This window comes from Mirounga leonina, unplaced genomic scaffold (assembly GCF_011800145.1).
Source record: "Mirounga leonina isolate KUSES-001 unplaced genomic scaffold, KU_Mleo_1.0 Mir_109, whole genome shotgun sequence".
Taxonomy (NCBI): domain Eukaryota; kingdom Metazoa; phylum Chordata; class Mammalia; order Carnivora; family Phocidae; genus Mirounga; species Mirounga leonina.
The window spans coordinates 54,963-81,516 of NW_023270244.1; the positions used below are offsets into that span (position 1 = coordinate 54,963).

The 26,554-nt window shown below is 38.3% G+C and overlaps 1 protein-coding gene across 2 annotated transcripts in view; it reads right to left on the bottom strand.

The window, feature by feature from the left end:
* Window positions 1-22,528: 22,528 nt before the first annotated feature.
* The window catches only part of LOC118019865 (inositol polyphosphate multikinase), a 44,730-nt gene continuing 40,704 nt past the window's right edge, over window positions 22,529-26,554 (bottom strand). Inside the window, exon 6 of one of the 2 annotated variants that reach the window (XM_035019466.1) lies at window positions 22,529-24,859. In XM_035019466.1, coding sequence (XP_034875357.1) covers window positions 24,237-24,859 — 623 coding nt within the window. In that variant the 3' untranslated portion in view covers window positions 22,529-24,236. The remainder of the gene's footprint in view (window positions 24,860-26,554) is intronic. The other variant, XM_035019458.1, reaches the window with a different exon arrangement.

The window sequence follows — 26,554 nt, forward strand, 5'->3', positions numbered from 1 at the left end:
AAATTTATCTAGTAAGGATTTTAGATAAGATTATGGATATTTTGAGTTGAGTTTCAATTATAAACCACAAACATTTGTAGCTGATGTAGTAATCCCATTGAAGGAATCTCAAATCTGAGGATTTCCCGAACTTCAATATCAACTTGCTATCTACATAAACACCACTAGGTGGTACTAGGTGATTTTCCTTTTTAATTCAAGTAGTAAAGGTGTGTGTGTGTGTGTGTTCCTACCTCAGGCCTGTTAAAAACAGTGAAAAAAGTGCAAATTGGCTTGAGGAACAGTTTGGGGGTAATGGAAAATTCTAAAACTGGATTGTAGTGATGGCTCACAAATTTAAATCTCAAATTTACTAACAAGTCTTGAATTATACCTCAATAAAATGTAAAAGGATAAAAATTTTTTTCCATACATAGTATATCTTGATAGCATTCATATACATTGTCTATATATTCATGAGAAAGCTCTCTGCTTAGCAGCAAGTTAAAATTTTAAATTCATTTATATAATGTGAACATATTCCCACGATGGTACTTTTAACTCCTTTAATCTGCATCCTTTCGAAACTGCCTAACAACATCAGAAAACCATCATAATTCTGCAAATAACTAACCTGTATAATTAAATACATATTTAAAATCTCCATTCCTGTGTTATATTGTACACTAAATAGAGACTATTCAATTTTTAGTTCTGGCCTTTTAACTTCTTTGTTTCTTTTTATTTATTTATTTATTTTTAGATTTTATTTTATTTATTTTAGAGAGAGAGTATGCATGTGAGCTTTGGGTAGGGAGGAGCAGAGGGAGAGGGAGAGAAAGTGTTAAGCAGACTCCATACTGAGCGCAGAGCTGACATGGGGCTCAATCTCACAACCTGAGCCCAAACCAAGTCAGTCCCTTAAAAAACTGTGCCACTTAGGTGCCCCTCTCTATTTCTTTTTAAGTTGTATTTATTATTTTTCTTAGTAATCTCTATACCCAACCTGGGGCTCAAACTCATGACCCTGAGATCAAGAGTCCCATGTTCCTCTTACTGAGACAGCCAGTTGCCCCTGGCCTTTTAACATCTTTAACATGCAGAATATCTCCATGAAGAATAAAGTTCATGAACACACATTTTTAATTTGGACAGTATTTTCAGCATTTGATTGTAGGTGTTTTTTTTCTACAAGTCAGTACATGGTATAGCATATTCTTACTAATCCAGACATCCCTTATCAGAGAACTTAGAGATTTGGGAAGTAAGCAAATCTAGTGTGGTAGTTAAGCACCTTGGCCTCTTAGATCTAGGTTGAACTTCTTGTAATAAAATCTGAACATTGATAAGTTGCTTAACCTCTATAGGCCTTTTCCTAGTCTATAAATTTGAAATAAATTTTTGGGGGAACATGGAAAAGATGGTGGAGGAGTAGGGGACCCTATATCAACTGGCCCCCTGAATTTAGTTGGATGTCTACCAAACCATTCTGAACACCCACAAAATCAGCCTGAGACCTAAGAATTTATATCTGGATCTTTACAAGCAGAAAATCTCCGGGGGTCTCAAGGTATGAAGCAGGGAGCCATGATTCTGCATGCATGTATCCGAAGATAAACAGAAGGGGGAGGGAGCCGCCATAAGCTGGTGCCAGGAAGGTGAAATAACACAGGAGCAAAAAAGTGTCCTGCACTGGGGACCGGGCACAGACTCGCAGAACAGTAGGGGCAGGGAAAGGACTTTAGTGCAGCCCCCAGACAGGATCCAGGAGCTCTAGGTACACTCGTGCGTGGAAGCGAACTGGGGGAAGCTCGCAGTTTTAGAAGCACGATGGGCAGAGATGCCAGGCCCTGGGTTCCACCCCTGGGAGTGTTACTGTGGGGTGCACAACCGGAGAGGCTGTGGTTTTTAGCAGCACAGACAGAAATGGAGGCAGTGTGGCCTGGAGATCTCAGTGAAGAGCAGACTGCAATTTCTCTGTTCTGAGACAGAGGTTTGGATAAGGTCACTTCTGCTCTTACTCTCGAAAGAGACACAGAAAGCCACCAGGGAAAGCTGTCAGAGAATGAAAGCCCCCCAAAAATGGTTTTCACTGAGCCCACCCCCACCACAGGGGCAGGGGAACTCTGCCCAAACAGGGTTGCCTGAGTAACAGCGTGGCAGGCCCCTCCCCCAGAGGAAAGGCTGGAAGAATGAGAGGAAGACAACCTAAGGTCCCTATAAAACAGGTGCATCTTGCTTGGGTCGTGGTTAATACTTTGGAATTCTGTACATTCCCTCAACACCCCCCCCCGCCCCCGGCCCAACAGAATGACTAAGAGGAGGAACCCCAAACAAAGAAAAGAATCAGATACTGTGCCCTCTGCCACAGACCTAATGGATATAGATATAAGCAAGATGTCAGAAATGGACTTCAGAGTAACAATTATGAAGACAATATGTAGGCTTGAGAAAAATATTAGTGGCAATGTAGAATCTCTAAGGGCAGAAATGAGATCTAATCAGGCCACTTAAAAATGCTATGAATGAAATGCAGTCTAAACTGGATACTCTGACTGCCAGGGTAAACAAAACAGAAGAATGAATTAGTGAGCTAGAAAGTAAGATGATAGAAAAGAAGGAAATCGAGGAGGCATGGGAAAAACAGATTAAAGCCCAAGGGATCAGACTGGGAGAGATTAATGATGCAATGAAATGTTCCAATATCAGAATTATTGGATGCCTGAGGAGGTGGAGAGAGAGAGAGGTCTAGAAGATATATTTGAGCAAATTGTAGCTGAGAACTTCCCTAATCTAGGGAAGGAAACAAGCATTTGTGTCCAAGAGGCAGAGAGGACCCCTCCCAAGGTCAAGGAGAACAGACTGGTGCCCCGACATATAATTGCACAATTCACAAATCTTAGATCCAAGGAAACAATCTTGAAAGCAGCTAGGGGGAAGAGATTTCTTATGTACAGAGGGAGGAACATCAGAATAACATCAGACCTAGGACGCCTGGGTGGCTCAGTCAGTTAAGCGTCTACCTTCAGCTCAGGTCATGATCCCAGGGTCCTGGGATCAAGTCCCACATAGGGCTCCCTGCTCAGTGGGGAGCCTGCTTCTCCCTCTGCCTCTGCCCCTCCCCCTGCTTGTACTCGCTCACGTGCTCTCTCTCTCTCTGACAAATAAATAAATAAATAAATAAATAAATAAAATCTTAAAAAAAAAAAAAAAAGAATAACGTCAAACTTATCCACAGAGACCTGGTAAGCCAGAAAGGGTTGACAAGACATATTCAGGGTACTAAGTGAGAAGAACATGCAGCCAAGGATATCTTATCCAGCAAGGCTGTCATTCAGAATGGATGGAGAGACAAGGAGTTTCCAAGACTGGCAGAAACTGAAAGACTATGTGACCAGCAAGCTGGCCCTGCAAGAAATATTAAGGGGGGTTCTATAAAAGAAGGAAGACCCCCAAGAGTAATGTAGACCAGAAATTTACAGAGGACTTCACGGGCAACAGGATGGCAATAAAATCATGTCTTTCAATAATCACGCTCAACATGAATGGCCTAAGTGCTCCCATGAAATGGCACAGGGTTGCCGATTGGGTAAAAAGACAGGACCCATCCATATGCTGTCTACAAGTGACTCATTTTGAACCTAAAGATACATCCAGACTGAAAGTGTGGGGATGGAGAATCATTTTTCATGCCAACAGACCTCAAAAGGAAGCTGGGGTAGCAATTCTTGTATCAGACAAATTAGATTTTAAGCTAAAGACTGTAGTAAGAGATACAGAAGGACACTATATCATTCAGGAAGATCTAACAATGGTAAACATCTATGCCCCCCAACATGGGAGCAACCAACTACATAAGCCAACTGTTAACCAAAATAAAGAAACATATTGATAATAATACTTTAACAGTGGGATTTCCTCAACACTCCACTCTCAGCAACAGACAGATCATCTAAGCAGAAAATCAACAAAGAAACAAGAGCTTTGAATGACACACTGGACCAGATGGACTTCATAGATATATACAGAACATTCCACCCTAAAACAACAGAATACTCATTCTTCTCAAATGCACGTGGAACTTTCTCCAGAATAGACCACATACTGGGTCACAAATCAGGTCTCAACTGATACCAAAAGATTGAGATTATTGCCTGCATATTCTCAGACCACAATGCTTTGAAACTGGAACTCAATCACAAGAAAAAAGTTGTAAGGAATTCAAACACTTGGAAGCTAAAGACCATCCTGCTTAAGAATGTTTGGGTCAACCAGGAAATTAAAGAACTTAAACAATTCATGGTAACCAATGAGAGTGAAAACACATCGGTCCAAAACTTATGGGATACTGCAACGGCAGTCCTAGAGGGAAATACACAGCCATCCAAGCCTTACTCAAAATAATAGAAAAATCTCGAATACATAAGCTAACGTTACACCTTAAAGAACTGGAGAAAGAACAACAAATAAAGCTTAACCCAAGCAGGAAAGGAGAAATAATTAAGACTAGAGCAGAGATCAATGAATTAGAAACCAGAAATACAGTAGAGCAGATCAGTGAAACTAGAAGCTGGTTCTTTGAAAAAGTTAATAAGATTGATAAACCACTGGCCAGACTTACCCAAAAGAAAAGAGAAAGTACCCAAATTAATAAAATCATGAATGAAAGGGGAGAGATCACGACTAACACCAGGAAATAGAAACAATTATCAGAAATTATTATCAACAACTATATGCCAATAAATTAAGCAACCTGGAAGAAATGGATGCCTTCTTGGAAACCTATAAACTACCAAGACTGAAACAAGAAATTGACAATCTGAATAGACCAATAACCAGTAATGAGTTTGAAGCAGTGATCAAAAACCTCCCAAAACACAAGAGTCCAGGGCCTGATGGATTCCCTGGGGAATTCTTCCAAACATTTAAAGAAGAAATAATACCTATTCTCCTGAAGCTGTTTCAAAAACTAGAAACAGAAGGAAAACTTCCAAACTCGTTCTATGAGGCCAGCATTACCTTGACCCCCAAACCAGGCAAGGACCCCATCCAAAAGGAGAATTACAGACCAATACCCCTGATGAATATGGATGCCAAAATTCTCAACAAGATCCTGGCCAATAGGATCCAAGAGTACATTAAAAGGATTATCCATCATGACCAGGTGGGATTTATTCCTGGGATGCAAGGGTGGTTCAACATTCGCAAATCAATCAATGTGATAGAATACATTAATAAGAGAAGAGACAAGAACCATATTATCCTCTCAATTGATGCAGAAAAAGCATTTGACAAAATACAGCATCCTTTCCTGATTAAAACGCTTCTGAGTATAGGGATAGAGGGAACATTATTCACTTGAATAAAAACCATCTATGAATGAAAGAATGAAAGCCCAGAGTAAACATAATTCTCAATGGGGAAAAGCTGAGAGCCTTTCCCTTAAGATCAGGAACATGACAAGGATGCCCACTCTAGCCACTATTGTTAACATAGTACTAGAAGTCCTAGCATCAGGAACCAGACAACAAAAAGTAATAAAATGTATTCAAATTGGCAAAGAAGAAGTCAAAGTCTCTCTCTTTGCAGACGACATGATACTTTATGTGGAAAACCCAAAAGACTCCACCCCCAAATTACTAGAACTCATACAGCTATTCAGTAATGTGGCAGGATACAAAATCAATGCACAGAAATCAGTTGCTTTTCTATACAGTAACAGTGTAACTGTAGAAAGAGAAATTAGGGAATCGATTCCATTTACAACAGCACCAAAAACCATAAGATACCTAGGAATAAACCTAACCAAAGAGATAAAGGATGTATGCTCTGGAAACTACAGAACAGTCATGAAAGAAATTGAAGAAGACACAAAAAGATGGAAAAATATTCCATGTTCATGGATTGGAAGAATAAACATCATTAAAATGTCTGTGCTGCCCAGAGCAATCTATACTTTCATGCCATCCCAATCAAAATACCAATGGCATTTTTCAAAGTGCTGGAACAAACAATCCTAAAATTTGTATGGAACCAGAAAACACCCCAAATCACCAAGGAAATGTTGAAAAAGAAAAACAAAGCTGGGGGCATCACGTTGCCTGATTTTAAGCTATATTAAAAGCTGTGATCACCAAGACAGCATGGTACTGGCACAAAAACACATAGATCAAGAGCCCAGATGTGGACCCTCAACTATATGGTCAAGTAATCTTTGGTAAAGCAGGAAAAAATATCCAGTGAAAAAAAGACAGTCTCTTCAATAAATGGTGCTGGAAAAATTGGACAGCTATATACAGAAGAATGAAACTCCACCATTCTCTTATACCATACACAAAGATAAACTCAAAATGGATGAAAGATCTCAATGTGAGACAGGAATTCATCAAAATCCTAGAGGAGAACATAGGCAGTAACCTCTTTGACATCGGCCACAGCAACTTCTTTCAAGACACGTTTCCAAAGGCAAGGGAAACAGAAGCAAAAATGAACTTTTGGAACTTCATCAAGATAAAAAGCTTCTGCACAGCAAAGAAAACAGTCAACAAAACTAAGAAGCAACCCACAGAATGGGAGAAGATATTTGCAAATGACACTACAGATAAAGGGCTGATATCCAAGATCTATAAAGAACTCAAACTCAACACCCAAAAAACAAACAATCAAGTCAAAAAATGGTCAGAACACATGAACTGACACTTCTCCAAAGAAGACATACAAATGGCTAACAGACACATGAAAAAAATGTTCAACATCACTAGCCATCAGGGAAATTCAAATCAAAACCACATTGAGATAACACCTTACATCAGTTAGAATGGCAAAGATTAACAAGGCAGGAAACAACAAATGTTGGCAAGGAAGTGGAGAAAGGGGAACCCTCTTACACTGTTGGTGGGAATGCAAGTTGGTACAGCCACTTTGGAAAACAGTATGGAGGTTCCTCAAAAAGTTAAAAATAGAGCTACCCTATGACCCAGCAATTGCACTACTAGTGTTTATGCCAAAGATACAGATGTAGTGAAAAGAAGGGGCACATGCACCCAATGTCCATAGCAGTAATGTCCACATAGCTGAACTGTGGAAGGAGCTGAGATGCCCTTCAATAGATAAATGGATAAAGAAGATGTGGTCCCTATATACAATGGAATATTACTCAGCCATCAGAAAAGATGAATACCCATCATTTGCAGCGACATGAATGGAACTGGAGGGGATTATGCTAAGTGAAATAAGTCAAGCAGAGAAAGACAATTATCATATGGTTTCACTCATATGTGGAACATAAGGAATAGCATGGAGGACATTAAGAGATGGAAGGGAAAACTGAAGGGGGTTAACCAGAGAGGGAGACAAGCCGTGAGAGACTATGAACTCTGGGAAACCGACTGAGGGTTTAAGAGGGGAGGGGGGTGGGTTGGCCTGGTGATGGGTTTTGAGGGCACGTATTGCAATGAGCACTTGGGTGTTATACGCAAACGATGAATCATGGAATACTACATCAAAAACTAATGAAGTACTGTATGGTGACTAACGTAACATAATAAAAAATTAAAAGAAAGAAATTTTTCTTATAAAGATTTTGTGAGGTTTAAATAGGTTTGTCATTGCAACATAAAGGAGGAAAATGGTACTAAAATCATTTGAGTTAAACTAAATCTATGTTCTTCTATTTACAGATAGTGCTAGGAAAGAGGGAAAAAAAGACTAGTGACTATAGTAACTATTTTTATTTTTATTTTTTTATTTTTATTTTTTTTAAAGATTTTATTTATTTATTTGACAGAGAGAGAGATAGCTAGAGCAGGAACACAAGCGGGGGGAGTGGGAGAGGGAGAGGCAGGCTTCCTGCTGAGCAGGGAGCCCGATGTGGGACTCGATCCCAGGACCCCAGGATCATGACCTGAGCCGAAGGCAGACGCTTAACAACTGAGCCACCCAGGCGCCCGTAACTATTTATTTTTAATAAATTCCAGGAGATGGTGTGGAGTAAAGGGCAACTTAAGGCAGGAATATTTAATATTCTATTCTGTTTGCGTTACTGCAACGTAGCCAAGTTTTCAATTCCCCAGCCTTCCCTAGCCTGCTATACAAATGCCTTGTGTGAGTAGTTTGAGAGTAAATCAAGAAAAAAGAGCTGAGTCCCACTCCTGGCTTTGTATGGAGCAGAAAGAGCAGTTGTGGAGACAAGATGAAATACTTGGCGGAATACACACTTAGGGCTAGTTCCTATTAAGCACAAGCCCTGGAGAAGTATATTGAACTTCCTATAGGATGTGGGATAGATTGTTCTAACCAATCATGCTTAGACCCCAAACTAAAAGAATTGAGTTTAAATGGTTATAATATGTAAATTACTTAGTGCAGTGGCTGATATAAACACTCTCATTCTGTGTGTGTGTGTGTATGTATATATAAATACACACACACACAGTTGAGCATAACTATTCATGGATTCCATATTTGCAAATTCACCTACTCAGTAAAATTTACTGTAGCCTCAAATCAATATTCATGTCATTTTTGCAATCATTTGTGGACATGCAGAGTAGCAAAAAATTTGAGTTGCCTGATGCACACATTCCCAGCTGAAGTTGAACAAGGTAGTACTCTGCCTTCATTTCAGTTCTCATATTATAAATGTCTTTTTTGTATTTTATTTTGTGCTATGTCTTTGTATTTTTGTGCCTTTTTTTTGTAATATCATTGTTTAAATGGCCCTTGAGCAGGGCTGAACTGCTATCTAGTGTACCTGAGAAGAAGGCTGTGATGTGTCTGACAAAGAAAATACATGTATTAGATAAGCTTTGTTCAGGGATGAGTTATAGTGCTATTGGCCATGATTTTGATGTTAATGAATCAAATATACATATATATATATATATACACACACACATATATATTATATATATATTTAAATATATATTAAGATGTCTTTAAACAGAAACACACATTAAGATACTGCCACACAATCCTGACACTAACCACTCAGAGTTTAGCATCACACTGCACAGGTTAAAGGACAGTCACCAATAAGACCATTTTTACTTCAGACTTCAGCCACAAGTTTGAGTGCGTATACATGGATATCACCTTAAAAAACTCCACGGAGAGAGTATGACTATAAGCCAGGTCACAGTGATGCATTTGACATCACTGGAGGGCTGTGAGTAGAAGCCACAGTAAGGAGAGAGAGGGGGTACTAAACTGACAATAAAACAGCACATTCAAGTTCAAATAGTATTTTAGAATTAAGTAGCTCTTGCACCTAAAAACTGAACCGAAAGTACTAGTTCAATTAAAAAAAATAGTTTCATCAACTGGAGAACAGTATCTACAATATGTAATAGAAAGTACATGTCTTTTGCATAATTTTTATCATAGAAACATAACAGTTTATATACACTTGAAAGAAAATCAACTGACATTCAAGTCATCGCCAAGGAAGCCCATTAAGACAAGATTGCTTAGGATACCATGTGGTGTATATATACAATGGAATATTACTCAGTCATCAAAAAGAATGAAATCTTGCCATCTGCAATGACATGGACAGAGCTAGAGAGTATTATTCTAAGTGAAATAAGTCAGTCAGAGAAAACAAATATCATATGATTTCACTCATAAGTGGAATTTATTTTTTTTTAAGATTTTATTTATTTGAGAGCAGAAAGAGAGAGAGCATGAGTGGGGGGAGGGGTAGAGGGAAAGGGAGAAGCAGACGCCCTGCTCCGGGATCATGACTTGAGCCAAAGGCAGATACTTAACTAATTGAGCCACCCAGGCACCTCCATTGGTGGAATTTAAGAAACAGATGAACATAGGAGGAAAAAGGAAGTAAACCAAGAAACACTCTCCTAACTATAGAGAACAAACCAATAATTACTGGAGGTGAGATGGTTGGTAGGATGGGTTAAACAGGTGATGGGGATTAAGGAGAGCACTTGTGATGAGCACCGGGTATTGTATGTAAGTGATGAGTCACTAAATTCTCCACCTGAAACTAATATTACACTGTATGTTAATTAACTGGAATTTAAGTAAAAACTTGGAAAAAAAATAAAAGATCGCTTAAAATACCAAACCATTCCCCAAATAACATATTACTACAAATTGAGGATGGCAACACTGTGAGACTACCTAGAGGATTCTACCTAGGGGAGGTATGGGTGGAAACCTGGGTGAAATTTTTAAAAAAGGGAAAACAAATGAGATTTTAAAATTTGCACATGCTGCTTATCCTGCTGCCTCTGTTCTGATCAACAGAATTAATGCCCACATTGTACACTTGATCTGACATAGCTGACATTGATGAAAACATAGACCATGACAAGCCAAGACTCAATATTTTGGTGCCCCATATGAGTTGGTCTGAGATTGGAGCATGTGGTTGATTGCATTGTGCCCTTCCTCCGTAGCTGTCCACACTAATTGGATTTGGCAATAATAGCAAACTTGACTCAATCAGCTTGAAACCTGTTTGCATGTTTCATCATCTTCTCTTGGACCCCCACCACCACCACAAGAAAATCCTGGGCTAGCCTGCTGAAAGGATGTAAGACATGTCATCCCAGCCATCCTAGACTAGCTCACAACCCACCTCCCAGCCCCCAACTCAGCTGACCGGCCAGCTGACTGTAGAAACATGAGTAAATCTAGCCAAGATCAGCAGAATCACCCAACTGACTTGCAAATCCATACAAATAATAAAGGACAGTTGTTAAGCCACTTACATTTTAGGATGTTATGCAGCAATAATTGCTGACAGAGTGGTCAGGCTAGACCATTACTGAGATTGGTCTCTCTGTCTCTGGCATAACCTGGATGGGTTAGAGTGGACCATAATAGGGAGTGGCAAATGGAAGTTAAGACTGATGAGAACTAAAAGTTATGGTTTCTTTACAAATCCACAAAAACAAAGATATTCTTTTAACTGGATCAAAGCCCTATAAGCTATAAATTAAGCCTATTTACCACAATCTTTAAAATGTTTGAGGTGATACTGTTTATTCTTCCACAGATAACAAGTGTCCACATGATGCTTCCACATTCACCATCTTTTTTGTGCCCATCCCAAAGCACTTTGTCAAATTACATTAGTTTAACAAATAAGTTTTAAAGATCTTCCTGGACACCTGGGTGGCGCAGTCAGTTGAGCATCGGACTCTTGATATCAGCTCAGGTCATGATCTCAGGATTTTGAGACGGGCCCCACGTTGGGCTCCACCAGAGTCTGTTTAAGATTCTCTCTCCCTGGGGCACCTGGGTGGCTCAGTTGTTAAGCGTCTGCCTTCGGCTCAGGTCATGATCCCAGGGTCCTGGGATCGAGCCCCACGGGAAGCCTGCTTCTCCCTCTCCCACTCCCCCTGCTTGTGTTTCCTCTCTCGCTGTGTCTCTGTCAAATAAAATCTTAAAAAAAAAAAAAAAAAGATTCTCCCTTTCCCTCTGCCCCTACACCGCATGCTCTCTAAAAGTAAATAAATACATCTTAAAAAAAAAAAAGACTTTTTTTTTTTAAAGATTTTATTTATTTATTCGAGTGAGAGAGAATGAGAGATAGCACGAGAGGGAAGAGGGTCGGAGGCTCAGAGGGAGAAGCAGATTCCCTGCTGAGCAGGGAGCCCGACGTGGGACTCGATCCCAGGAATCCAGGATCATGACCTGAGCCGAAGGCAGTCGCTTAACCAACTGAGCCACCCAGGCGCCCCCTGAAAAAAGACTTTCTAACTTCTTTTAGAAACACATAGACTTGGGGCACCTGGGTGTCTCAGTTGTTAAGCATCTGCCTTCGGCTCAGGTCATGATCCCAGGGTCCTGGGATCAAGCCCCGCATCGGGCTCCCTGCTCAGTGGGAAGCCTGCTTCTCCCTCTCCCACTGCCCCTGCTTGTGTTCCCTCTCTCGCTGTCTCTCTCTGTCAAATAAATACAATCTTTAAAAAAAAAAAAAGGAAAAAAGAAATACATAGACTCAAAACATTTCAGAGTATCCAAACCAATTGTACCACATCATTTCTGCCTAAGGCAAGTACAATGTAATTATGCAGACTTGCAAACAAGCATATGCAGATTTGTTTTCTTCAGTTGGCAAAGTACGCATTATTCACACACACGAAAAGCTAACAGAGCAAGTAGAAAAAGATTAGTCTATTATTATAGGACCCTTAAGACCTGTAAGAGGAAAGTTTAATGGCCTGACATAGCTGATGAACCTTTCTTCCATTCAAGAATTGGCAGTATTAACTTGAGCCATTGCTGGCTGTATTTTCTTATATTCTTTCTCAGCACTCTCCCTGGCTTTCAAATAGCTCTGGTTGGTTGGATCAAAGTGATCCAAGTTCTACTGCACACTCTACACCCAATGAAGTTTTTAAAATCTTGCTACTAAAAAGTGGTCCATGGGCCAGGAGCATCACAGACCCCATCCAGGCCTGCTGAATCAGAGTCTGCATTTTTAATGAAATCCTCAAGTGATTATTTTCACTTACTTCATTTCAGCTTTTATTTAGTTCTTACAGTTAGCTATAGTGAACTAGGGGACTATGGCAATGGGATTCCATTATTCTCAGCAGTTAGGCAGCCAATCTTTTTTTTTTTTTTTTTAATTTTATTATGTTGTTAGTCACCATACAATACATCATTAGTTTTTGATGTAGTGATCCACGATCCATTGTTTTCGTATAACACCCATTGCTCCATGCAGTACGTGCCCTCCTTAATACCCATCACCGGGCTAACCAATCCCCCCTTCCCCCTCCCCTCTAAAACCCTGTTTGTTTCTCAGGTCCATAGTCTCTCATGGTTCATCTCTCCCTCCAATTCCCCCACCCGCCCCCTTTTTCCCTTCCTTCTCCTAATGTCCTCCATGTTATTCCTTATGTTCCACAAATAAGTGAAACCATATGATAATTGACTTTCTCTGCTTGACTTATTTCACTTAGCATAATCTCCTCCAGTCCCATCCATGTTGATGTAAAAGTTGGGTATTCATCTTTTCTGATGGCTGAGTAATATTCCATTGTATATACGGACCACATCTTTATCCATTCATCTGTTGAAGGGCATCTCGGCTCTTTCCACAGTTTGGCTATTGCGGACATTGCTGCTATGAACATTGGGGTGCATATGGCCCTTCTTTTCACTACATCTGTTTCTTTGGGGTAAATACCCAGGAGTGCAATTGCTGGGTCATAGGGTAGCTCTATTTTTAATTTTTTGAGGAACCTCCACACTGTTTTCCAAAGTGGCTGTACCAACTTGCATTCCCACCAACAGTGTAAGAGGGTTCCCCTTTCTCCACAACCTCTCCAACATTTGTTGTTTCTTTCCCTGTCCATTTTTGCCATTCTAACTGGTGTAAGGTGGTATCTCAGTGTGGTTTTGATTTGGATTTCCCTGATGGCTAATGATGATGAACATTTTTTCATGTATCTGTTAGCCATTTGTATGTCTTCTTCAGAGAAGTGTCCTTTCATAGCTTCTGCCCACTTTTTGACTTGATTATTTGTTTTTTGGGTGTTGAGTTTGAGAAGTTCTTTACAGATCTTGGATACCAGCCCTTTACCTGTAGTGTCATTTGCAAATATCATCTTCCATTCTGTGGGTTGCCTCTTTGTTTTGTTGACTGTTTCCTTTGCTGTGCAGAAGCTTTTTATCTTGATGAAGTCCCAAAAGTTCACTTTTGCTTTTGTTTCACTAGCTTTTGGAGATGTATCTTGAAAGAAGTTGCTGTGGCCGATGTCAAAGAGGTTACTGCCTATGTTCTCCTCTAGGATTTTGATGGATTCCTTTCTCACATTGAGGTCTTTCATCCACTTTGAGTTTATCTTTGTGAATGGTGTTAGAGAATGGTCAAGTTTCATTCTTCTGCACGTGGCTGTCCAATTTTCCCAGCACCGTTTATTGAAGAGACTGTCTTTTTCCCATTGCATATTTTTTCCTGCTTTGTCAAAGATTATTTGACCATAGAGTTGAGGGTCCATATCTGGGTTCTCTATTCTGTTCCATTGGTCTGTATGTCTGTTTTCGTGCCAGTACCATGCTGTCTTGGTGATCACAGCTTTGTAATATAGCTTGAAATCGGGCAATGTGATGCCCCCAGCTTTGTTTTTTTTTTCAACATTTCCTTGGCAATTCGGGGTCTTTTCTGGTTCCATACAAATTTTAGGATTGTTTGTTCCAGCACTTTGAAAAATGTCATTGGAATTTTGATCAGGATGGCATTGAAGGTATAGATTGCTGTGGGTAGCATAGACATTTTAACAATGTTTATTCTTCCGATCCATGAGCATGGAATATTTTTCCATCTTTTTGTGTCTTCTTCAATTTCTTTCGTGAGTGTTTTGTAGTTCCTAGAGTATAGATCCTTTACCTCTTTGGTTAGGTTTATTCCGAGGTATCTTATGGTTTTTGGTGCTATTGTGAATGGAATGATTTCTCTAATTTCTCTTTCTAGAGTTGCATTGTTAGCGTATAAGAACGCAACTGATTTCTGTGCATTGGTTTTGTATCCTGCCACATTACTGAATTGCTGGATGAGTTCCAGTAATTTCGGGGTGGAGTCTTTTGGGTTTTCCCCATAAAGTATCATGTCGTCTGCAAAAAGAGAGAGTTTGACTTCTTCTTTGCCAATTTGAATACCTTTTATTTCTTTTTGTTGTCTGATTGTTGTTGCTAGGACTTCTAGTACTATGTTGAACAACAGTGGTGAGAGTGGGCACCCTTGACGTGTTCCTGATCTTAAGGGAAAGGCTCTCAGCTTTTCCCCATTGAGGATGATATTCACTGTGGGTTTTTCATAGATGGATTTTATGAGCTTGAGGAATGTTCCCTCTATCCCTATATTCTGGAGAGTTTTAATCAGGAAAGGATGTTGTATTTTGTCAAATGCTTTTTCTGCATCAATTGAGAGGACCATATGGTTCTTCTCTTTCCTCTTATTAATGTGTTCTATCACATTGATTGATTTGCGAATGTTGAACCACCCTTGCATCCTGGGGATAAATCCCACTTGGTCGTGGTGGATGATCCTTTTAATGTATTGTTGGATCCTATTAGCTAGGATTTTGTTGAGGATTTTGGAATCCATATTCATCAGGGATATCGGTCTGAAATATATCCTCTTTGATGGGGTCTTTGCCTGGTTTGGGGATTAAGGTAATGCTGGCCTCAAAGAATGAGTTTGGAAGTTTTCCTTCTGTTTCTATTTTTTGAAACAGCTTCAGGAGAATAGGTATTATTTCTTGTTTGAGTGTTAGGTAGAATTCCCCAGGGAATCCATCAGGCCCTGGACTCTTGTGTTTTGGGAGGTTTTTGATCAGTGCTTCAATCTCGTTACTGGTTATTGGCCTATTCAGGTTGTCAATTTCTTCCTGTTTCAGTCTTGGCAGCTTATAGGTTTCCAGGAAGCCCTTCATTTCATCCAGATTGCTCAGTTTATTGGCATATAGTTGTTGATAATAATTTCTAATAATTGTTTCTATTTCCTTGGTGTTAGTTGTGATCTCTCCCCTTTCATTCATAATTTTATTAATTTGGGTCCTTTCTCTCTTGTTTTGGATAAGTCTGGCCAGTGGTTTATCAATCTTATTAGTTCTTTCAAAGAACCAACTTCTAGTTTCATTGATCTGATCTACTGTGATTCTGGTTTCTAATTCATTGATTTCTGCTCTAATTTTAATTATTTCTCTTCTAATGTGTGGCTTAGGCATCGTTTGTTGCTTTTTCTCTAGTTCTTTAAGGTGTAGAGTTAGTTGGTGAATTTGGGATTTTTCTATTTTCTTTGAGTGAGGCTTGGATGGCTATGTATTTCCCCCTTAGGACCGCCTTTGCAGTATCCCATAGGTTTTGGACCGATGTTCGTTCTCATTGATTTCCATGAATTGTTTAAGTTGTTCTTTGATTTCTTGGTTGACCCAAACATTCTTGAGCAGAGTGGTCTTTAGCTTCCAAGTGTTTGAATTTCTGCCAATTTTTTTCTTGTGATTGAGTTCCAGTTTTAGAGCATTGTGGTCTGAGAATATGCAGCGAATAATCTCAATCTTTTGGTATCGGTTGAGACCTGATTTGTGACCCAGTATATGGTCTATTCTGGAGAAAGTTCCATGTGCGCTCGAGAAGAATGAGTATTCTGTTGTTTTAGGGTGGAATGTTCTGTAAATATCTATGAGGTCCATCTGGTCCAATGTATCATTCAAAGCTCTTGTTTCCTTGTTGATTTTCTGCTTAGATGATCTGTCCATTGCTGAGAGTGGAGTATTGAGGTCTCCTACAATTAATGTATTGTTATCAATATGACTCTTTATTTTGGTTAACAGTTGGCTTATGTAGATGGCTGCTCCCATGTTGGGGGCATAGATATTTACAATTGTTAGATCTTCTTGTTGGATAGACCCTTTAAGAATGGTATAGTGTCCTTCTGTGTCACTTATTACAGACTTTAGTTTAAAATCTAATTTGTCTGATAAAAGAATTGCTACCCCAGCTTTCTCTTGAGGTCTGCTGGCATGGAAGATGGATCTCCATCCCTTCACTTTCAGTCTGGATGTATCTTTAGGTTCAAAATGAGTCTCTTGTAGGCAGCATATGGATGGGTCCTGTCTTTATCCAATCTGCAACCCTGTGCCGTTTTATGGGAGCGTTTAGGCCATTCACATTGAGAGTGATTATTGAAAGATATGAATTAATTGTCATCATGTTGCCTGTGAAGACGTTGTTTTTATAGATTGTCCCTGTAAATTTCTGTTGTAGATCACCCTTTTATAGAACCCCCCTTAATATTTCTTGCAGGGCTGGCTTAGTGGTCACATATTTTTTCAACTTCTGCTGGTGGTGGAAGCTCTGCATCTCTCCATCCATTCTAAATGAAAGCCTTGCCGGATAAAGTATTCTTGGCTGCATGTTCTTCTCATTTAGTATCCTGAATATGTCTTGCCAGGCCTTTCTGGCTTGCCAGGTCTCTGTGGATAGGTCTGACGTTATTCTGATGTTCCTCCCTCTGTACGTAAGGAATCTCTTCCCCCTAACTGCCCTTAAGATGGTTGCCTTGGTTCTAAGATTTGCAAGTTTTACTATTACATGCCGGGGTGTTGGCCTGTTTTCCTTGATCTTAGGAGGGGTCTTCTCTGCCTCTAGGACTCGAATGTTTGTTTCATTCCCTAGATTAGGGAAGTTCTCAGCTACGATTTGCTCAAATACATCTTCTAGCCCTCTCTCTCTCTCCACTCCCTCTGGGATTCCAATGATTCTGACATTGGAACGCCTCATGGTGTCACTTATTTCTCTGATTCTATTTTCATGGATTCTGAGTTGTTTTTCCCTGGCCTCCTCTTTTCCTTTTTTATCTATTATACTGTCTTCCAGATCGCTTATTCTCTCTTCTGTCTCAGTTACCCTAGCTGTTAGATTATCTAGATTGGATTGGATCTCATTGATAGCATTTTTAAGTTCTGCCAATTCACCTTTTATTTCTGCCCTTAGAGACTCTATGTTGCCATTAATTGGTTTCTCCATTCTAGCCATTGTCTTCACAATTGCTAGCCTGAATTCCATCTCCGACATCTTGGTTATATCTGCATCCATTTGTAAATCTGCAGCATAAGTCATAATCTCTGAGTCTTTTCTGTTTTGGGGGCTTCTCTTCCTAGTCATTCTGTTGATGGGTGTTTGAGGGAATGTATAGAGTCCAAATTATTGACCAGAACCCAAGCAAGATGCACCTGTTTTCTTGGGACCTTAGGGTTGTTGGCCTCTTGTTTTCCCAGCCTGTCTTCTGGGGGAGGGGCCTGCCGCGCTGTTACTCAGGCAACCCTGTTTGGGCGGAGTTGCCCTGCGCCCCTGTGGTGGGGGATGGGCTCAGCGGGAATCAGTTTTTGGGGCTTTTGTTCTCTGGCGGCTTTCCCTGGCGGCTTTCTGTGTCTCTTCCACGAGTCAGAGCAGAAGAGACCGTTTCCAACCCTCTGCCTCAGAGCAGAGAGACCGCAGTCTGTTCTTCAGTGAGCTCTCCAGGCCACACCGTCTCTGTTTCTGTCCGTGCTGCTATAGACTGCAGCGTCCTGGGTTGTGCGCCCCTCCGCAGCGCTCCCAGTCCTGCCTCCAGGTCGGGGCACGTCTCTGCCCTTTGTGCTTCTAAAACCGCCAGCTGCTCCCAGTTCGCACATGCCCGCGACTCCACCGCTTGGGGTTCTGTCCCGGGGTCTGCAGTTCATGTGTGCCCGACTCCGCCGCTGGGGGATTCCACCCCGGAGGTTGCCGGTCACCGGCGGGACCCCGGCGCACCGGGTTTCTGTCTCGGACACTGCAGTTCGCGTGCGCGCGACCGTCGCTCCGGGTTTCTATCCGGGTGCTGCAGTTCACGTGCGCACGACCCCACTGGTCCGGTTTTCCACCCCGGGGGCTGCCCTAAAGTCCTTTCCCTGCCGCTACCGGTCTGCGAGTCTGTGCCTGGACCGCAGCGCGCGAGGCTGTCACTCACCGGCGGTGTAGGATCCCCACGGCCAGGCACCCTCCCACTGCCATTTATCCTCCGATTTCTGCCCCCAGAATCACGGCTCTCCCTTTCGTACCTCAAAACCAACTGCCTGCGATATTCTGTTTGTAGAGATCCAGATCTTCTTACATATCAGGCTGGTTTCGTGGGTGCTCAAAGTGGTCTGGTAGATATCCAGCTCAATTCCGGGGACCAGTTGAAATAGGGTCCCCTACTCCTCCACCATCTTTCCCCCCTCCCTAGGCAGCCAATCTTAAGAAACTACTTCATATAGTATTGCTCCTTCCCACAGTTCACAGTAGCAGGCATAAAAGAGGAATGCCGTATAGCTTTCTGGAGCCTTGACTCACAATTGCAATGAAGCTTCCTGTTGCATTTTATCAGAACTGACTCTTCTCTTTCACAGCCCTGCTGGATATTGGTTAAGTATCAGTCATAGCCCCAATAATATTTTATCCCATATTAATAGTTTTTTTCTTTCTACCAGAGAGTACATATCTTGAGAACATGTACTGAATCTCCTATGCAACTTTTCAAAATCTCCAAAGCCAAATATGGTGCCTAATATACGGTATGTGTTTGATAGTACCCTTTTTAATTAATGAATGAAAATAATTAGGTCACTGATTAAGTAGCTGATTCATGAATCTTCAAATACAGGCAAAACTATCTTACCCACTTCTGAAGTTTTACAATTATAGTATGTATTTTCACAGCCAAGTCAATTTGACTATAAGGTTGATTCCAAAGATTTTAGTATATCTCATAGAAAAATATTCAGGCAAAAAGTTTACATACTTTTTCATTTGCAATGCATGTGTTTTTGGTTTTTTCTGTTAACAGCTTGTCTTAATCATCCTTGAATCCCTATGATTCCTGTAGTTTCTGGTACATAACATGCACTCAAATATTTGTTGAATGAGTTATTTTTAAATTACCATGAGTTTGTTAGCATATTACAATTAATGAAGAAAAGCTCCAATGCAAAACATTTTAATAGGTTGTCAAATATACAGTTATTAGAATTATCTAAATATCACTTATAAAAATCAGTATATCACATTAGATGATTCTATAAAACAAAAACACAAATCACACATTGACAATAACCCCTGCAGTCCAAGAATACCCCCATCAATACTACAAATTACAAACACATTAAAAAAAAGACATTGTATAGACATTTAAAACCAAAGTAACTTTGACTACACTAAATACATTCATTCATCAAGTACAATAAATTTAGCATAGTCACTAATACAATTTTAGGTGCAATTTCACATGCTTTCATAAATCTTCCAGTACAACTCCCTATAGTAAAGTGTCTTTGTGCACGCCAATTTCATTTATATGCAGGTGCATTACACATCATACTTGAAACTATTTCACTTCATAATTAAACTTGTTAACATATATTATAAGTGAACCCCAGGCCAAAATTTAATCCAATGATGACAAAGTTTAACAATTAAAATATAAAATTTTTCAAAGTATACTCTATTTACTCACACGATGCTATTTCCTCTTATTGACACTATCAACATAAGTAACAAGAATTAAAACATCAAGAAAACGGAGACTCCATCCCAAAATATTAGCAAGCACTTTTAGTAACAATATAGTCACTCCGTAAGTCAAAAATTTCATATTCCTTGCCAAACTTAAAATACCAGTGGTTTGAAGATGAGACTGAGGCCTAAAGTATTTGTACTAAATTGTAAAACCCAATTTTAAAAATGTGCAGTAATTTGCTTGTGAATATGTAATGGAATGTTTTTCACAGTAATGTTCTGTTAAAACACTACTCTAAAATGGACAGCCTAAAAATAAACGTACCTTTACCAGCAAGAAAAGTGAAAAATTAAGGCCTTTTTATCCTATCTATAATTACTACCTGAACTCAAGAGTCAAATAGAGGTTATAATGCTGCAAAGTATTATTTTTAACCTAACATATTGTCAGTTGCTTCATCTCAGCTCAATAATCATTTCCTTATCTTTACACAAACTCAAATGCTAGTTAACTTTATTATTGCTAAATGCATATTTTTCTGTATCTCTCCTTTAATTCGGTCCCCAAACCCACCCCATCTAGATAGAATGCAGAAAATGGTTAGGGCTTTGTCTGAACTGTATATTCAGGGGCCAAAAATGCTGGGCACATGGTAGACATCCACTAAATATTTTTGAATGAATTAAGAAGCCTGGCCTATAGGCAACTCTACTTGTCTTCCCAAAGCATTGACAGACAATTGCTATCTCTTTACATGATCAAATTAACATGTCTTTTTAAAAGAAACTGCTGTCTAGGCTATAAAAATATTATAGGATGTAGTGGAATGATAACTGAGGCTATAAACATATCAAATCAAGGTTAAAGGCACTGGATAAGGAAGATTATTACAAAGCATTGTAAACAATTTTAAGAGCAAATCAAGTTTTAAAGTATCAAATGTCTAACTGCTAAGAGAGTATTAAAATGATGACAATGTTTTAAAAACAGTGGACAAAATTTCTGTAATTTCACAAATAAAATTGTTTCATACCATTTTCTTTCATCCTGTATTTTCTACAATATTCCAAATCCTAGAAACAAATGTTTTCAGTTGCATGAAATATGAAAATTACAACTGAAATATCTCTGAAAATTAATCCTTTTAAGTTATATTATCAATTTAATAGACATGATAGAGATAATATGAACATCGTCTTAGAAATCATAAAATAATAAATTACACTCAAAACCAGAAAAAAAGTTCTTATTCAGTTGAACCCAATCTAAAGCCCCACAATAGCAAATTGTAGTGTAAAGAGGCATACTAAGTATGAACTTTCTAGACACATGAAACAAAGAATAATGAATACTGAGTTGAAAATACCACTAGCTCCATGTTAGAGCCACTTAATATACACATTTTCACAACTGTTTCTTGAAAAACTATTTAGATAAAATATTTAACATTTATCAATTTTTAATTTATTTGCATCTACACAACTTCCATCCATATTAAAATATCAATTAGTGTACTTTATTATAAAACTATTATACAATTTAAATTTTTATTAGAGAAATGTATTACTCACTATCCACAATTTCTTAAAGTCCTTTTCATGAGTGCATTCCATAAGAAATACACTAAAATCATTATTTATGTTTCCTAGGGGAAAAACACCTATGATAATCCTATTAACCCAAACTATTATCCTTATTATGCTTATTTCTTAAAGATGTACATGTTTAAATATGCTTGGTGAATAGTGATCATTCTTCCCCGCAGTGGTAAATATCAGCATAATGTTAAATGACTGGGCTAGACAGTAAAATATTCACATGTAGATTACATAAACAGATACTTATTCTGTGACATGTAAGCTTACTTATAAAGTAACATAAAATGGGCATTGGATAACAGTGATAAAAATGTAAACAAACAGAATTAAATGTTAATCCTTTCCCTGAAAAACAAAAGATAAAAGCGCTTGTTTTATTAAAACAAAACCAAAGATGATCTACTGTATCAAAAAGGTAAGACTGATTTTTACAAAACTGTATTTCCAAATATGGATAAAGAAAATCTAGAAAGCTGATTCACACTTTGAGCTAAAATGTGCAAAAAGTCCGGTAATACTTAAATTTATTAAATTCATTGTGCATAGGCTGATACCATCCCATACAAAAAAGCCTCTCGTTAAAAGACTCAAAATTGTTAATTATCTGAGCTTAAAGACTTATTGAACTACTGTCCAAATAACAACAACAACAAAAGTCTATATTGTAGGAGAAAAAAAGTAAAATTAAAAAATGTTTGACTATTAGGACTTGAAATCCATCCCCACAAAAAAAGCTACAGCCAATACCCATTTAGGCAGTAGAGAAAAATATGAAGTCTCTGTGAAAAATACTTATACTGACTCTAAATAAAATTAAAATAACAAATTTTGCTATAACAAAATGTATGTTAATTTTTTTAAAAGATTTTATTGATTTATTTGACAGAGTTATAGCAAGAGCAGGAACACAAGCAGGGGGAGGAGGAGAGGAAGAAGCAGGCTTCCCGCTGAGCAGGGAGCCCAATGCGGGGCTCAATCCCAGGACCCCAGGATTGTGACCTGAGCTGAAGGCAGACACATAATGACCGAGCCACCCAGGCACCCCAAAATGTATATGAATTTTAAAGTAATTCAGGTTTAATAATTTGCTAAGCATAGAATTCATAGAGCATTTGGTACTTCTGTCTGTGCTCAGATATTTGCAAAGTACACTTAGAGAGGTTGGGAAGGTGAATAAACATAAAATTGTGATACTTTCCTCCTCACCAAAAAAAACTGCTTAGATTTAAAACTTTAATTTGTAATTCTAGGGGGGAAAGAAGGGGGAAAAGTCCAACAGGCCACAAATCTAAAACATTTTCCAGGAATATGACAAAACTGTTAACTACTTAGATGTGTTATTAGTAAATCAAAGTGCAAGTAATGCTTTCATAAATATCTAACATATTTGTAAATTTAATTTCAAAGTTTTAAATGTTTTCAATAACTAGTTATTTTTTTTAAAAAGGTGGTAAATATGAAACACATAATACTTAAAAATCTAATTTTTCCAGGAAAAATAGCATTCCCCCACCTATCACAAAATTAAATCATAATTTCTCTCTGGAATAGGATATAAAACTGTTTTGAGTAACAGTGAAATAGAAGCATGGATTTAGATATGCGCCAAACTCATAGAGATGCACTAATTTACACGTAGTATTTTTGATAACACAATACTGGATGGTGTCCTTCACTACTTATTAGAATTCTGAGAAACACTTTTTAGCAACATATATTTATACTACTGCTGAACTAAATGGGGACATATAAATACATGAATTTTAAATGAGAAAATTCTCAAAAGCTATTTAAAGGAGAAATAAGACAAAGCTTCAATCATCTACCTTTTGAAGTTGCAGTTAAGAGGAAAAGGTATTATAGCACTTTATAGCACTTTTCACAATGTAGTAAATATAGATTCCAATTTCACATAAATGAAAGATTTTAAAAGAAAACCATTTTGTTCCTTGCAAATAACTTCTCTCTTCTAACCCTGGCAAGAATAATTAGTGACCTTAATTTCAAGATTTTTGTTGTTGTTGTTGTTCAATTATCTTTCTTATGAAGTATAATATATTGAAATATGCATATTAATGGAAATTAAAGAGAAAATCTGCTTTTGGAATGCAATAATTCTAAATCGCTTTACTAAGAAGCACCTTTTGATATGCTGGTCTGAACTTTTAATATAAAACCTGAACAGTACTTAACTGTTCTGAAGTAGAATTTTCTCCAGTTTTAGTAACTTCATACACACATAGTAATACTAAGGACATCAACCTGTGCTTTCTAGATTTTTAAAAGTGTTCTAATAATGTAATGAGTTTAGATATGGCTCATTGTCAAGGTTGGGTGGACAGAGATTTCATGACAGATTGGCTACAGAAAGCTAAATTAACTCTTAATGGCTGAATAATGGTTTGCAGTTTGCTTCAGCCAAACAGATGTTTAAGCCATGTACCACCACATTCCCTGCTTAAGATTCCTTTCTTTATTCTTCATAGTTTTCTAATGAACAAATAATTAGTTTTCCTGAGTAAGATTATAAAAAGATAACCCTTCTACCAAAAGTATAAAGACAAAATGTAGACTCACAATTTTTTTACATAGCTTTACAAGTACAGAGATACTGACTGCTGTTCTTGATTGCTCCTTCCCTTAAGAAGACTGCAGCAAAGGATTCAATTGTCTAAAATACTTTGCAGTACGGTAATTAAATGCCTCAGCCCATAAACATATCCCTCATCTATTGTGTTGCTAGGGAACACATGAGCAAAATCTATCATTCGCACTTCTGCTTCTGAAATCTCTTGGCAACCAGTGGGAAGATGATAAAAAACTTTTTCCAGTTGGGAGAGTACATTTCCATTTAAATGTTCCTGTGACATGCTTTTCCACCCATTGTCTTGCTCTGTATTTTCAACTTTCAATGAAGTCTGACTGTGATGCTTTTTTGAACACATTTTTCTGTGACGAGCATACATCTTGGACAAGCTTTTGCCTACGGAAGCATCTATTTTTCCATTCTCTGTGGAATTTAACACATGAAAGTTATTATTGTACTCCAGTACATCTGTGTCTGACAGCTGCCCTTTGGACAAAAACTTTTCTACCAAAGTTCTGTCATTCGATTTTGTAGGAGTTGGCCGAGATGAACCTTCATAAACAAACAGTAATGAACTTGCATAAAAGTTAAGTTGCTTCTGATTTTCAAACCACTGCAGAATATTCTCAATCTTCTGAATACTGGCAGCAACAGCATCTTTTCTTAAGCAGAATCCATTATGAAAAAACCTGGAGACTCCTATAAACAAGAAAATATTAGGATTATAATGAAATTATGAACTAGCTATCATGTGGGAAATAAACTCATCTTAGATACAATTCATCAATTTCTTCCCTTTACCCCTTGCAATTAGCTGAACAGGCAAAATTCTAGTCAAGACATAGAAACCTGGGCCACAACTTAATTTCTAGTGAAGATTTTTTTTTTTCTTTAAAGATTTTATTTATTTATTTTTTAGAGAGCGAGCAAGAGAGAAACAGCATGAGAGGGGAGAGGGTCAGAGGGAGAAGCAGGCTCCCCGCTGAGCCGGGAGCCCGATGTGGGACTCGATCCCAGGACCCTGGGATCATGACCTGAGCCGAAGGCAGACGCTTAACCATCTGAGCCACCCAGGTGCCCTCTAGTGAAGATTCTTTTACTAGAAAATGACACTTATGTAAAGTGAAATAAACTATTTAGATTAAAAAAATTATTACACAAAGACTGGTAGTTTAGTTCTCTCTCTATTCTCTTTAGGAATGTGATTCCAAGATTTGCTTCATTTGCCAGTGTGAGGGATTTATTTTTTACTAAGATTACTTGTTAGAAAATCACATTCAAGAGCTAATCTAAAACCTACAGTCAAATCACAACTACGTGTAATGGCATCAACAGCCCATTACCAAAATACCAAATCATAACTATAATAAATTCTTCCTGTTCTTAATATTGATTAAATCAGTCTTCGCAAAAGTTAAGCTCACTTTGGGGATCAATACTACCCCAGGTTGAATATGTTATTCAAAATTGAGACTTTTACATGTTTTAACCGATCAGATTATTAAGCCTCTTTTAAAGTTATTTATGCCTATTTTATCCTATTTGAGAATTTATGGGCATATATAATTTCATTTCTGCTCTTAAACAGTTTGCTCCCCCACTCTGGGACAGAAATCGCTAAAGATGTATATTCACATTAGCCTGCAAAATATTTTAATAAAGAGCCAATCTGAATATTACCTGCTATTGGTTAAGTAAACCAAGGCAAATACTGTTAAGATCACACTGTGTATATTTGTTTTCTATATATAAAATTAAATTTTTGGGGGGCACCTGGGTGGCTCAGTCGTTAAGTGTCTGCCTTCGGCTCAGGTCATGATCCCAGGGTCCTGGGATCGAGCCGCACATGGGGCTCCCTGCCAAGCGGGAAGCCTGCTTGTGTTCCTGCTCTTGCTCTCTCTCTCTGTCAAATAAATAAAATCTTTAAAAAAAATTAAAATTTTTCTTCAAACTATTACACTACATATAAGCTCTTTCCCATCTTAGGCAAAGCTAAGAATAAACTTCTTAATAGAATATTATTTCCAGAAATCTATTAAGGTCTCATTGCTTTTGTAATAGCTTGGCTATAACTATTTTAGAAGTATGTATGTTAACTGACTTTAAACTACTTCTAATGCCATTTATTTATTATGTAATTCTAGAAGCTTATAATATACAACTAAACTAGACATGGGAGATTTCAATAAAAATACATTACATACAACAATACATACTTTAAAGTCTCTTATGTAAAAAGCAGTTTTAATACACTATGATTTACATCCTAGGATTTGAAAGACAACCTCGAGTTTCAGGACTTGAACTATATGGCTGGTTCACAGATGTTCATTATTTTTTTAATGTATAATAATAAATAAGAAATGTGCTAAAATGTAAAAGAAGGCATTCACG